The sequence below is a fragment of the Rhineura floridana genome, chromosome 3, assembly GCF_030035675.1.
Source record: "Rhineura floridana isolate rRhiFlo1 chromosome 3, rRhiFlo1.hap2, whole genome shotgun sequence".
Classification (NCBI taxonomy): domain Eukaryota; kingdom Metazoa; phylum Chordata; class Lepidosauria; order Squamata; family Rhineuridae; genus Rhineura; species Rhineura floridana.
Genome location: NC_084482.1, coordinates 55820390 through 55834603, shown reverse-complemented (window position 1 = coordinate 55834603; position 14214 = coordinate 55820390). Strand labels below are relative to the sequence as shown.

Genomic DNA, 14214 nt, shown 5'->3' with positions numbered 1-14214 from the left:
GATTAGAAATTATTGGCAGTTGTTGCCCAGCTTCCCCAACCCCACCAAGGTTGTACGGATGATGTGCAGAAGCCTGAATAATTTTCCAAGCCTACTTCCCCCACTCACTTTTGGAAAATGCCTTATTTTTAAAAGTGTTGTTATAAGTAATGTGTGTGCCTGTGGCAGGGTGCTGACTGGCTTTTTGCTTGTTCTCTTTAGCACTGTTTATGGCCCTGTTGGAAAGTCTGGAATTGCAGAGCAGGACTAGTAGCAGAAATTTCTATACAGACGGTTCTCTCTCTCCTTTCAACGCTTAGTTTACTACAGGCCCCCATCTTTAACACTGTGTGAGGAAGAGAGAGGGGAAAGGGAACCTCAAGAACATAGGAAGCTGCCTGATACAGAGTCAGATTAGTAGTCTGTCTCTTGTTCACCATTGTCTTTACTGTCTGGCATTAGCTCTCCAACATTTCAGAAGGAGGGATTAAAGCTAGGGCCTTCTGCAGGTAGAATAGGGAGAGTTTATAAGAGTGAGGGTGGCACTGGCAGCAGTAAAATATACTGACTTGTACAGATTACGAAATTGGGCCTTCATTTCTGCTGCAATAAAAGAAGGTATGCCCCTACCAAAGGATGGGCGAGGCTTCCTGGAATTTAAGGAACATCTGACAGTTTATCACATAAGAGATGGACAGAGCGCCTTACGCTGGACAAGTCATTCGGCTGCTGCCCCGAATCTTTCCCTTGAGTGTGATGGGCTTTACATAAACTAATAAGATTACAACAGCTCTTTCTACCGCAGTGCCCGCATGAAACCGCTTCACAGGGCAACGAGATTCCAACAGAAAGATCCAAGGAAGAGGAGGGGGACAGGGTAACTTGAGCGCGATCGGCGGGAGTGATATTCTCTACGACTTTCCCCCAGCAGGCGGAGAGAACTGCCATTGGCCATGTCCCTCTGTAGGAGAGATAAAGGGGAGGGGTGAGGAGTGGCGTCATTCTACCTTTTGGCATCTCTATGATGAAAGCCCTACATACCTGACACTGGAATCTAGAGTGGAAAACTAGTTCCGGTTTTCACCGGAAGTTTCGGGAAGGACCGAGTTGGGCTTTTATCCTGCCTTATAAAGAATAGTAGCGGTGAGCTTGCAGGTTCTAGCTCTATGGCAGCACTCTAACGTCCTCCGTCATTGCTCTGGGCGGCCGGAAGCGGAAATAGTGGAAACCACCGGCAAGGCCGGTTGGTACCCGGAAGCTACCGAAACTATGGCGGCTGGTCGGAGTTTGAGTCGCTCGGAAAGGAAAGCGGCGGCTCGCGCCGAGTTTCTCCGGCAAGAAGAGCAGCGAGAACGACGGATACAGGTACGGGGATATGCGGCTGAGCTACGAGGCTGGTTCCCTCTGTAGTGCCGCGGCCTGGGTGCACGCCCCCTTCCCCATCATCTCCTCTGTCTCTCTCTCCGTTTGGCACCAGGTATCGCGGATCCTGCACAAACCTGCGGCTGAGCGGAGCCCCGAGGAGGCTCTGCTTCTGTCTAGCTGTCAGGAGATCGTGCGTGACCTGGAGCGGCTTCGCAAGAAGCGAGAGAGGCTGCGGCGCCGCCTGGAGGAGGTGTGTGCCCTTCTAGCTATGCCCTCGATGCGTTAACGAGCGCGAGTGAGTACGAGGGAGAGTTTCTCGAGGGGGCAGCCGTGTTAGTTTGTTGCCGGCAGTAAAGTCGTGTGGCAGCCTAAGTGGTCCCTGCCCTACAAAACCTTGTGCCACGATGCCTCTGCTAGTTTTTGAGGCAGGTGTGCAGAACCTTTGGTGCTTCAGATGTTGCCATCATCCCTGGCTATTGGCCATACTAGCTGGGGCTGATGGGATGTGTAGTTCAGCAACATCTGGCGTGCCAAAGTTTTCCCACTGCTGCTGGAAGGTGCTGCAGTGCTGTCATCTTTTTTGCTGGGACTGAATGAATAAGTGAGCCAGTGAGAGGAGGAAGGGAGCATCCAAAATTGCCCCTTTATAAATTAATGTGCCAAAGGTGCGAGAAGAGTGCAAAAAGGCAAATGCTATTTAGGCTGTATTAACAGAAGCATAGTTTCCAAATGATGTGAAGTACTAGTACTCTATTTGGCACTGTTTAGGCCTCATTTTGAGTACTGCATCCAGTTCTGGACACCACACTTTAAGAAGGGATGCAGACAAATTGGAACAGGATCAGAGAAGGGCAACAAGGATGATTGGGAGACTAGAAACAAAGCCCCATGAGGAGAGACTTAAGGAACTGGGCATGTTTAGCCTTGAGAAGAAAAGACTGAGGGATGATATGATAGCACTCTTCAAGTTCTTGAAAGGTTGCCACACAGAGGAGGGCCAGGATCTTTTCTCAATCATCCCAGAGTACAGGACTCGGAATAATGTGCTCAAGTTACAGGAAACCAGTATTTGACGGAACATCAGAAAAAACTTCCTAACTGACAATGGAACCAATTACCTAGGGAGGTGGTGGCCTCTCCAACACTGGAGGCCTTCAAGAGGCAGCTGGACAGCCATCTCTCAGATATGCTTTAACTTGGATTCCTGCACTGAGCAGGGGGGTGGACTTGATGGCCCTATAGGCCCTTTCCAGCTCTACTATTCTATGATTCTAATTATGTTTGTTCAGCTACCACTGGTAGCTAACAGAATGTAGTGGGAAATATCTGACTTGCTTGAGAAATCATGCTTTCTAAAATCAATACTTCTCAACATTTAGTGTATATTCGTAGGATTTTAAATCTTACAACTATCATTTAACGCTCCACATAGGTTTTTTATAGAGTTGAGAAGAACATAATCCAGTCACACCATCACTTAGATAATAAACACATTTCAAAATCCAATTTTTTAAAGAAAATTTTCTGAGAAGCCTGCAGTGTAATTTGACATGGGCCTAATAGAAGGGAGTTCTAACGCTGTGGGGCCACTATAAAGAAGGACTTCTCACTCGTGGATACCCAACGTACTGACCTGGGGGTGGGCACACCAGGAGAGTCTCCAAAGCAGAGCTTTAAGTATGGACAAGATGATATGGGTGCAGGTGGCCCAATAAATAGCTTGGGTCCAAACTGTTTAGGGCTTTAAAGATCAAAAGCAGTAAATTGGGCTAGGAAACACATCAGCAACCAATGCATTTGATATAATAGAGATGTTGTAGAAGCTGATTGCCTCGCCACTAATAGGACTTTGGGAGCTGCATTCTGGATCAGCTGAATTTTCTCATCTGTCGTGAAAGGCAGTCCCATGTAGAGTGTATTACAATAACTATACCACTGAATGCTGTACCATAGCATTTTGAAATAAATGTATGTTGAAACTGTAGAAATGTGTCTTCACACCTTTTACTGCTTGTTAACAGATAGGAGAAATTTGTACTGTTTTTCTACTATGCAACATTAGTTGGGCATAAAAAATCTGCATATGAATCTGAGTAATAGTCCGTAATATATTTCTCTGCTCTTCTAGGGTGGCTTTTCATATTATGCTTTTCCTACATGGAAAGTATGAAACACTATATAGGCAATCACGTCTGTGTATTAAAAGAGTAAGCTGTGAAGTGACTCTTATATTTATTGTAACTGATGTAAATAAACATCTTGTTCTGCTTGGGTTTTAAGAACATTTCTATGTGTTAAGCTTACCATGTGAGAGTGGCCTGGCTCTGTTTGTTGAAAATTCTGTGATCTCCCCTGCTGATCAGCAGAGAAAGATAAAGCTGATCTCAAGCCAGTAAGGGAAGGAGGAACTGCCAGATTATCTGTATATCTCTCTTTCCTTCATGGCTGATTTCCTACTCCTAACAAGGAGGGGAAGCTAGATGCTGAGGAGAAGGGTAAGTAAAGATAAGCAGACCAACTGTGAGTTTTTCCTTCCTTGCATGTTTGACTGAGAGCTTTTTTTCTCCATTGGCAGGAGAGTCAGCTGCTCTCACATGCTGAGAGTAGTATGTAGGTTGACTGTCAGACGTTACAAATAAAACTTCATGCTATGAACCAAAATTCATATGGTTCACATTTAAAAGTAATTTCATTGCACCAAAACACATTTGAAATTAAAATGTTTAGTATGAATGTCCTTGTTAGCTCTTTCCTTGTTCTTGATGAGCTGCCTGGTTCCCCCATCCCACCTGTCAATAATACCTCTTCTGTCCCCTCACTGACTTGTAAGCCATTTCTACTGAAGCTCTTCCCTCTACTTCTCCTTTACAAAACTTCTAGGGGTGAGGACAAAAGATAAAGAGGTAAGAGAAGAGACAAAAAGCATGGCTAAGTTCTTGTTATGTAATCAGAATTATATGGGGTTTAGCTTAAATGGTGCTTTGGAAACTATTTCAATCCCTCATTCATGCATGCTTAGGTTTGTGATGAACCTGAAGAGTTGAAGAGAAAAGTCAGTAAGCTCTCTGCAGCTGTGCAGGGAGCTAAGCACCTCATCATTTATACAGGAGCTGGCATCAGTACGGTAAGACTGTGGGTGACTTTTTGAAAGTCCTGTGGGACAAAATCCTATAGTAATTTGTATCTCTTAGCACATGGCTACACATTATGTTTGCCATGCAAGAGCAGGCCAGCTCTGACTGCTGAGAATTCTGTAGGCTCCCTCACCGACAGATTAATATAAAAGAAACTGCATTCAAACTACTTTTGTTCCCTCCTAGGGACAATTAGCTGTTAATGAGAGAGGTAAGCAAAAATAAAGTCAGCTTCTTCATCCATGCATGTTTGATTGTTATCCCCCTCCAGTGCTCCCTGCCTGTTGGTGGGAGATTTGGCAGAACAGGAAGAGCCAGACTGCTCTCTTGTGGTGTGCATAATATGTAGCATGTGACTCTTGATGAGAGATGGGCCAATTTCACAAGCGAGATTGAAAAAGTTGTTCTGACTTATGAAAATGGTTCATTACAGTATCATAATCGCTTCCTTGTATGGGAGTGGGGTAGAAAGAGGCACTCCCAAAGTAAAGTATGGGAAGTGTGGATATTGAGATAATGAAACAACTGTTTAAAATGTATACAGGAAAATGGTTAGCTGCCTGTTAGCCAATCATCCTATTGGTCTGTCTAGCTCATTATTGCCTATACTGATTGGCAGTGGCTTGTTAGCATTTCAGACAGGAATCTTTTCCAGCCCAGTTGAACCTGACGTGTTTTGCGTGCAAAACACCAGTGGTGGTGACATCACTGTGGAGAGGCATGAAATATCGATTTCAGCATCTCCTGGGAAAGCACTGTTAACTGGTTGGGTGGGAATTCTGGCATCTCAGGTTGTGACTTTCATTTAACTATACACTGGATAGTTAGTTGCCTGACACCCTTTGAGAAAGAGTAAGGTCTCCTCATAGAAGAGATTTTGTTAGAATTACTCAGGATAATAATTAGGTGGTATTCCAAATAAGTTCAAGGGACACCAGTTTTTATACTGCTGCCCTGGGCTCCTGCCGGGAGGAAGGGCAGGATATAAATCAATCAATCAATCATCATTTTGCATCCTGGGAACTGACAAAAACAACTAGCATTCTGTATGCTCCCCTAAGAACCAGTCTACATGCTATGCTGCTTAATGTTAAGGAGCTTAGCTCTTCAAATTTAGAATACAGAAGACTCTTCAGAAGCTGTCCTTAAACGGAAAGCTGGAGAGTTGTAAAGTTCTTGCTGTCCCATGTTCTTGGGAAGAAAGGAGCATTTTATCAGACTTGCCCTTGGCAAAGCAGTTGCTTAACAGACGAAAGGAGCTGTTTGGCTGGCTGGGCCTTTCCCTTTCGTTATGTTGTGCAACTGCTCTGTCTTAGCAGTTTGGAAGGCAGAAGAGCAGAGCAGATTAATCATGTGTTTGCCATGTGAGCAGCATAACATGTAGCTTACACTTAAGTGTCCTAGGAAAAAGTTGGAAATAGGATTTCTCTGAATGGAGGAAAATGTTGAAGCTATATCTCAGGCAGAATTCAGGATGGTTTAAGTTGGCTGGTGGAATAGCTTCATTTTTGGATGATGGTAGCTGTGTGGAGGAATCTAAGCAGGAGGCTGTGGGGGTTGGCAGGCCTTTAGGAAGTGGCAGACAGAGATGGTGATGAATGTGGATGAATGAGGCTGTGTGTTCTTGAAGGTCCCTTTTCTCGTGTCTCCTGGTTACACAGGCAGCTTCAATTCCTGATTACAGAGGCCCTAATGGGGTGTGGACAATGCTGCAGAAAGGGAGGAGTATCAGGTAATCGGATGTTGGCTTTTCTTGTGCTTTGAGGATTGGTTGGGAGACCATTCCTGACTCCTAGAAGAAGGTCCTGCTAGGACATATAGGACTGACTACTGTTATTTAACACATTCATTTTTCCTCTCTCTTTCCACTTGTCAGGGCTGTGGATCTGAGTGAGGCAGAGCCCACACTCACCCACATGAGCATTGCCTGTTTGCACAAGCACAAACTGGTAAGACCCTTATTAGTCAATCCTGTACTCCTGGGGCTAAAATGAGATGGCACCTGTGGGGACATAGCTGTTGTATGTATTATGAAATTGATACTAAGATATTAATATGGAGAGCCTCTAAATGCAGGGGATCAGGCCACTGCATATACACCACTCTTCCCTGCCCCTCCTGTTCTCATACTTTATTGTTAGACCAAAGAGAAACAGGGACATGGGGATTAGAGTGGTAGAGAAGTAGATAGTCTTTGCTTACTTGATACAGGCTGTGCTTATGAGTCTGAAAATGAACCTCCCAGTTTGGCACTTGGCCCCTGTACTGGGTGGAATTGTAGGTTGGGGTGATAGCACATAAATAGCTATTACTGGCTTTTAAAGGCAGCCAATAATCCATGAAGAATTAACAGATTCGTGGTATGTGAGATTCATAGGCTACTTGGCGCACACTATACTTTCTAGGTTCCTTTAAAAGACTGCAATATGACAGTGTACATGGTTGGCACCATGGAAATAATGCTGCACATGGGCTGCAAATGCCTAACATTAATTTTGGTGCACTGCTTCACCTGATGACTGCTTTTAGAAAGCAAGTTCCTAAATCAGGAAATTCTGTATTCAGTGCCAGGCTGCACCACCACACAATTTGGTGACATTCTCACATTGTGAATGCAAGGCTGTGCAAGGCTTTGGGTTGTATTCAACCAAATCCTACCCAGAGCAGACCCAAATGAATGACTCTAAGGTAATCATGTCTATTACCTTCAGTGAGTCTAATCTGAGTAGGACTAGCATTGAATACCATCCTCTGTCATTAACTGTGGTACTTTCATTAACAGGAATCTCAAATAGGGATGGGATATGGTGCTGATTCCTGATGAAGTTATTGTCCACGCACACTTTGTCAGGCAACCAGACTTAGCCACTGTCTCTACACTTCTGTCAATAAGTTATATCTCCTACCAGTCAGAAGTGACAAAAGGAGGGGAGGGTTGGCTGTGTAAAATGCAATGTTGTCAGTCTTATCTTGGGTATTGATAAAGGGAAAGAGGGAAGTGCCTTGTTTTTAACTCTCCAGCGTATTGTCTCCATTCTCAACAATCCTTTCCCTTTTAGGTGCAGCATGTGGTATCACAAAACTGTGATGGACTCCACTTGCGCAGTGGGCTCCCTCAAGAAGCCCTTTCTGAGCTGCATGGAAATATGTATATAGAGGTGAGCACTTGCAGAGAGTGTGGTTAATGTACCTTAGTATCATAGAGAGTACCAACAGATTCTCTGTTTCCATCCAAAATTAGGTTTGCACATCCTGTACACCCAATTGTGAATATGTGCGAATGTTTGATGTGACGGAGCGCACAGCCCTGCACAAGCACCATACCGGCAGAGTATGCTACAAATGTGGGGCACAGCTAAGAGATACAATTGTACACTTTGGGGAGAAGGGCATCTTGCAGCAGCCCTTGAACTGGGAGGCAGCAATAAAAGCTGCAAGCAAAGCAGATGTGATCCTTTGCCTGGGGTCTAGCTTGAAGGTAAAGCAAGAGAGAATATCTTTGGTAGATGTATGACTGTCTTGTATTCTGTAATGGATTTGTTCGCAATAATTCTAGAGTGATCTTAGAAAGGGAAGTTCTGAAAAACAGAGGTCAGCAAATTGAGATTTCAGTCTTCAAAACAATATTTGTTTTCAAAAATAGAAGTTGCTGCAACATGCTCACAAATAAATATGTATTTCCCATCCTCCCCAATGCAAACTTTGGAGCTCCTTAGAAATGTAACATTAGAATCCTTTATTTTTCCTGTATCATTTGCTATATTCATTCATTCATTCATTGGCGATCACTCGTGGCCGAGTAAGATTGTCTTCCAGGATAAGGTCTTTAACAGTGGGTCTGTATGTGACTGTGGAGGCCAATTCTGGATCCACATAGCCTCCCACAGTGAGGACATAGGTTTCCAGATGGAAGATAGTCACAATGAGGATTTGCTTGACGTGCCTTCCGCTTAGCTCGTTTGTCCCTTTCGCCCTGTACTCGTGCTTCTTCAAAGTCCATAGCACCTTTGATAATGGCCGACCTCCAATTGGGAAGCTCATGGCCAAGGCTTCCCAGTTCTCGATGCTTATGTTACATTTTTTTAGATTAGCTTTGAGAACATCTTTAAATCTCTTTTGCTGTCCACCGATATTCCGTTTTCCATCCTTAAGTTGTATATGTCTGGGGGAAGGTTATGGAAACACATGTCAAATATCTGGTCAGAGAAAGAAAGCTGTTTTTAAAAAATTAAATTTGAAAAAGCAATAATTTCATAAAGCAACTTGGTCTGTTCAAGTGTATTGGCTTGCATTTTCCCCTTCCAATTAGAAAATAAAGATACAGTTGTGGTTCATATATATAACTCAGAATATTCTTTTTAAAGTTGCCAGATAAACAATCTCTATTATCCCATCATGTTACTTTTTGCCTTTTTATGTAAATGAGATTATGTCAGCAGGAACTGTTAAGAATGAACTAAAGGATTTCCAAATTGATCTCATAGTGTAGTTGAGTAGTTCAGTACTTTTAAAAATCATTTTATAGATCTAGAAGGCATATTTGGGTTAAAATAAAACTTTTATCTGTGTTGGATCCTGAGACTTGCTAAAGAACACAAGAAATGCTGTGCCTGATCAGAGCAAGATGCATCTAATCCAGCATTCTTTGCAATAATCCAAGGGACTAGCAGTTACTTGGAGATCCATCAGGAATTGAACAATATTCTAAAAGAAGATCATGTTCTGCTCACTCTTTTGCTTCTCCCCATCCAACCCCATATTACAGTATATGGTCTTTTGAAGAAAATATTTAAGGGCGCAATCCAACTTGTATTTGCACCGGGCTAGGGGGAGTTGGAAGTGGTGGACCCCTGGCACAGCTGGCAGGCTTCTGGTGCTGCTGGACTCTGCTGGCAGAAGCCTGTTGCCCTGGCTGAGCCGCACCGCCACAGCCAGGACCCTGCTGGTTCAGTCAGGGGTCTGCCAGGGACATCCAGCTCGGCAAATGGAGGGCCAGTGGAAGGCCTGAAAATGGAGCATTCTGGAGACGTGGCAGAAGAGGAGCTTGAGGGGGGGACTTACACGTCATCCTCTTCCTGTTTGGAGCGCTCCCTTGGGTCCTGATCCATGCAGAATTTCCACTGGGCAGTAGACTGGTGAAGTAAAATAATTTCAGTGGTGCTCAATGAGGAGTGCTTACTCCCTGGTAGGGATATTCATGGGAGCCGGCTTTTGCTTTTCTGGCCCCTGCACATGGCTCCCAACTGAGCCAGCATTCAGCAGCCCAGCAGCCCCTGAATAGGGAGTGGATGCTGCAGAGCTTCCCCCGCCAGCCCCTTCTCCACTGCCCCCCCCCCGCTGGCTTCCCATGATTTGGATTGCTCTGATCAGCTGGAAAGTGTTTAAGTTTCTCACCAGATCAGGCTGCAATCCTAAACACACTTTCCTCGGAGTAAGCCCTGTTGGGTCTTGCTTCTAAGGAAACGTGCACAGACTTGTGTTATAAGTGTTCCATCTAGCTGAGGCCACAGCTAGATGATATGACTGGTAATTATATGAAGCATATGAAAGTTGGAATACCTGAAAAAGTTTTTTGGGTTTGGGTATTTTGGACATCCTGCTCTATTGGGCTAGAAATAATGAACATTTAGATTTTAACAAAAGACTAAATGTAGTCTGCCATTACTTAGAACGTATGCTTGAGATGCTTACTGGTTCCTGGTCATTTGCATTCCATAGAAATTCTGCTACACATGCTGAATCATGCAAAAATCTTGGCAGCCAGAATACCCTGGAACACTGTGCATTAATACTAGAAGGCAGTTCCTACTCTCCCCCCCACCCTTTCTGTGCAGTCTGCAATAGGCATTGGAGACAGTCTTCACACATGACTAAAGATGCACCTTGTTGCCAGGTATCTCAAAGCTTGATGCTCCCTCCATCCTTTAGCACTAATGGACATTTTGATTGTATTGTCCTTCTCTGAATAGGTTTTGAAAAAGTATCCACACCTATGGTGCATGAGCAAACCACCTAGACATCGCCCTAAACTCTACATTGTAAATCTCCAGGTGAGTTTGAGCCTTATCATTTATGGGCAGAGCAATTTGCTGTGGTGTTATATACCAGTGTATATATTTGTGTTTATAGGGTAGAACCATAGTTTAGCAGCAGAACAATGTATGCAGAAGGTCACAGGCTCAATCCCTGGTATATCCAGTGAAAAGAAGGGGATCTTGGGCAGCAGGACTGGAAAAGGCTCTGCTTGAGACTTTGGAGAATTGTTGCCACTCAGAGTAGACAGTGTTGACCTTTTGGGACCAATGTTCTGATCAGCTTCATATTCATATGACACTTTCATGATATTGGAGAACATGACTGGAATCTGTACAGGATTGCTGTTGTGTTGCTACAATGTTACACATGCACCCTATCTTTAGAGTACACATTTGAGAGCCTTGTTTCCTTTACTGGTGATTTTAATGTGTGCACATTTTTTACATCCCTTTGCTTTTCCCGTCCTCCCAGTGAGCTGAACTGCAGAACTGTGTAGCCAATTACATTCCATTTTTAAGTATCTAGAGGCCAGCCAGTAGATTCTGGATTATCATTGGCTGAAAGTAATTTTGTAAGAAGCCACACTGTCATATTTAAAAGGTTCACATTGTTCACGTTTATGTTGAAGTGCTGTTCCTTTGCCATGGAACAAATGTGTTACTAGCATTTTTATTATTTTATTTATTGTTTAATTTATATCCCGCCCTTCCTCCCAGCAGTAACAAAGTGAAAAAGCTAGGAAGTGATATATGAAGTCAGTATGGATCTGGCATAGTAGCAGTGCTTAGTCAGTTCACTTCAGTAACAGTATTGCTGCGCTGTTTACAGTGGACACCAAAGGATGATCTCGCAGCCCTGAAACTTCATGGAAAATGTGATGATGTGATGAAGCTGTTGATGGATGAGCTGGGACTTCCCATCCCTTGCTATGACAGGTCAGCAAAGAGAATGTTAGGTTCCAGCATTGCATCCTCATATACTAATACTGCACTTTTGATATTTTTATATAGATTGTTCTATATATATATTTATAAATCTTTCTAAAGGTAGGCTTTTGACTATGCTTATAAATGTCATATATACAGGGACTGTAATTAAAGGTAACTTCTGAATGCTCCATAATGTGGTGTATAATAATATAATAATAATAAAATTTTATTTAGCAGACGCCCATCTGTCCGACTGAACGGACACTCTGGGCGACGTACAATATAAAATACAATATAAAATACAATCTGCTCATATACATAATCATCACATTATTAATATCATAACATCTCGTCTGAAGACCATCTTACATTAATACAGTGTAAAACTTAACCCACCCCAGAGATCCCATAGGCCTGCCTGAAGAGCCAGGTCTTCAAGGCTCGGCGAAAAGTCAACAGGGAGGGGGCATGCCGAAGGTCAAAGGGAAGTAAGTTCCAGAGGGTGGGGGCCACGATCGAAAAAGCCCTCTCCCTGGTCCGCACCAACCTAGCTGTCTTAGTCGGTGGGACTGAGAGAAGGTCCTGTGAGGCTGATCTTGTTTGGCAGCATATTTGGTGATACTGGAGGCACTCCTTCAGATAAACTGGGCCGGAACCGTATAGAGTTTTAAAGGTTAAAACCAACACCTTGAATTGGGCCCGGTATACAACTGGCAACCAGTGTAATTCAATCAACACTGGGGTGATATGATTGCGGCGGCGGGTCTGCTTTATTAAGCGTGCCGCCGCGTTTTGTACCAGCTGGAGTTTCCGGACCGTCTTCAAGGGTAACCCCACGTAGAGCGCATTACAGTAGTCTAATCGAGAGGAGATCAGGGCATGTATCACTCATGGGAGCAGATGTATGGGAAGATAGGGTCGCAGCCTCTGTACTAGATGAAGTTGGTACCAAGCTGCCTGGCTCACTGCAGAAACCTGAGCCTCCATAGACAGCTGGGAGTCCAAGATGACCCCGAGACTGCGGACCTGGTCCTTCAGGGGCAAACTCACCCCATTAAGTATCAGGTCAAAATCACCCAACCTTCCCTTGTCCCCCACTAGTAATACCTCAGTCTTATCTGGGTTCAGCTTCAGCCTGTTCTCTCCCATCCATCCACTTACGGACTCCAGGCACTTGGACAAGGTATCCACAGCCAACTCTGGTGAAGATTTAAATGAGAGATAGAGCTGCGTGTCATCCGCATATTGGTGACACTGCAGCCCAAAACTCCTGATGATGGCTCCCAGCGGTTTCATATAAATGTTAAATAGCATGGGAGAGAGGATAGAACCCTGTGGCACAGGGTTTAAGCATGGCTTATTCCAAGGTAGAAATTCACACTGAACATTAGTCTGTCCTTGCAATTGTAAGGGCGATGGTGCAGCCCTGCCCTCCTTTACTTGGGTATGTCATGCAAGCTTCTAAACATAGGGCTGTGTTCAACATAGCGCTAAGGAAATCATTCCATCAGAGCAAAGGTTTCCTCTCCCCAAACGCTCGCTAAATCTGTTCTGGGAGTTTCCTTAATCGTCCAGAGCAGATTTGGGGACAGCACAGGGCACGGGAAAGGGGGAAAGGCCCTGTTGCACAAGCAGAAGTTGTTCTGCTTATACATTATTTATCATACAATTATTTGAATACTGCCCATTATCTTTTCCTTGATGGTTGGGCCTCATGGCTGTCAGTAGGTAATTCTCTGGGAGTGTTGTAAATTTAACAATACGTATTTGTATTTGTAGAACAAAGGATCCCATCTTCTCTTTAGCTACTCCTCTGCGACCTGAAGAAGAAGGCAGCCATAGCAGGAAAGCTGTGGCCCCACCAGCAAGTCTTCATGAAGTGCAGCTGGGAGAGCAACAACAGATGCCTGCAGGTCCCCTTTCTGGTGGCTGGTTTGGCAGGGGCTGTGCGAAAGGCACTAAGAGAAAAAAACCCTCTTGATAATGGTTTTTTTTAACCTTGAGGACCAACTGAAGTTGCAAAAATCAGGATAAGACATTACATCTGCACTGGATTTGACCAGGATTGCTGGGCTAACTGGAAAAACACAGCTGCTATTTTCATGGATGTTTTGTAGAACTACTCAGCTTGCAAACACAGGCCAAAGCCTAGCTTGGTTCCTGCTGTGTCTAAGGAGAGGTTGGTGTTTCATACTCAGGTCTGCCAATTATTAAATATTACTTTAAAAAATGGCTGTAGTTGTTGGATTTTGTAGTATACAGATTATATTCCTACATTTGTATCATAGCAGTGCTGATGTCTACCTTATTTCTGTATGCATGCAGGGCCTGAGCATTGGTCTGTTATAGCTTATGTAGCAGAGGTTATGTTTTGGAAGATGCATGATTGTGCCAGATTCTTTTCTTAAGTAGTTTTTAGGGTGTCTCACAACTGTACTGGAAGCATATGGGTGGGTGCTATTGGAAACGGAATCCCATGGGCCTTGGTCTCATCTAGCAAGGCAATTCTGGCCTACAAAAAGTCGCAGCATTTGGCATCTGTGGACAGCTGAAGTGGCAGAGAGCTATGTCTCTAGCAAGGAGGGCGGGTGGCCATTAATGAGCCACGTTCCAGTACAGGGCTGTGCCAGGGAAAGCGTGCCCGGAGGGCGCGCAACGCAGACAGACAGGAGAACGAGACTGCCGGTTCCCTCACAAGAAGAACTGCTTCCGAAGGGGCGGGGTGCGAGCAACGTTGTATGGGAAGGGACGCTCCGTCGTCTGCTTGTCAC

The 14214-nt window shown here is 44.3% G+C and overlaps 1 protein-coding gene across 2 annotated transcripts; it reads left to right on the top strand.

Annotated features, from left to right (window-relative positions):
• Window positions 1-849: 849 nt before the first annotated feature.
• SIRT7 (sirtuin 7) lies at window positions 850-13688 on the top strand. Of its 2 annotated transcripts, XM_061615927.1 has the most exons (10): window positions 850-1344; window positions 1457-1594; window positions 4364-4468; window positions 6140-6210; window positions 6355-6427; window positions 7538-7636; window positions 7720-7956; window positions 10448-10528; window positions 11343-11449; window positions 13223-13688. In XM_061615927.1, exons 1-10 carry the CDS (start codon window positions 1249-1251, stop codon window positions 13422-13424), a joined length of 1209 nt encoding a protein of 402 aa, XP_061471911.1. In that variant the 5' UTR covers window positions 850-1248; the 3' UTR covers window positions 13425-13688. The 2 variants fall into 2 exon arrangements, with proteins under 2 accessions (XP_061471911.1, XP_061471912.1); XM_061615928.1 differs by lacking the exon at window positions 7720-7956 and having other exon boundaries at window positions 851-1344.
• Window positions 13689-14214: the final 526 nt, after the last annotated feature.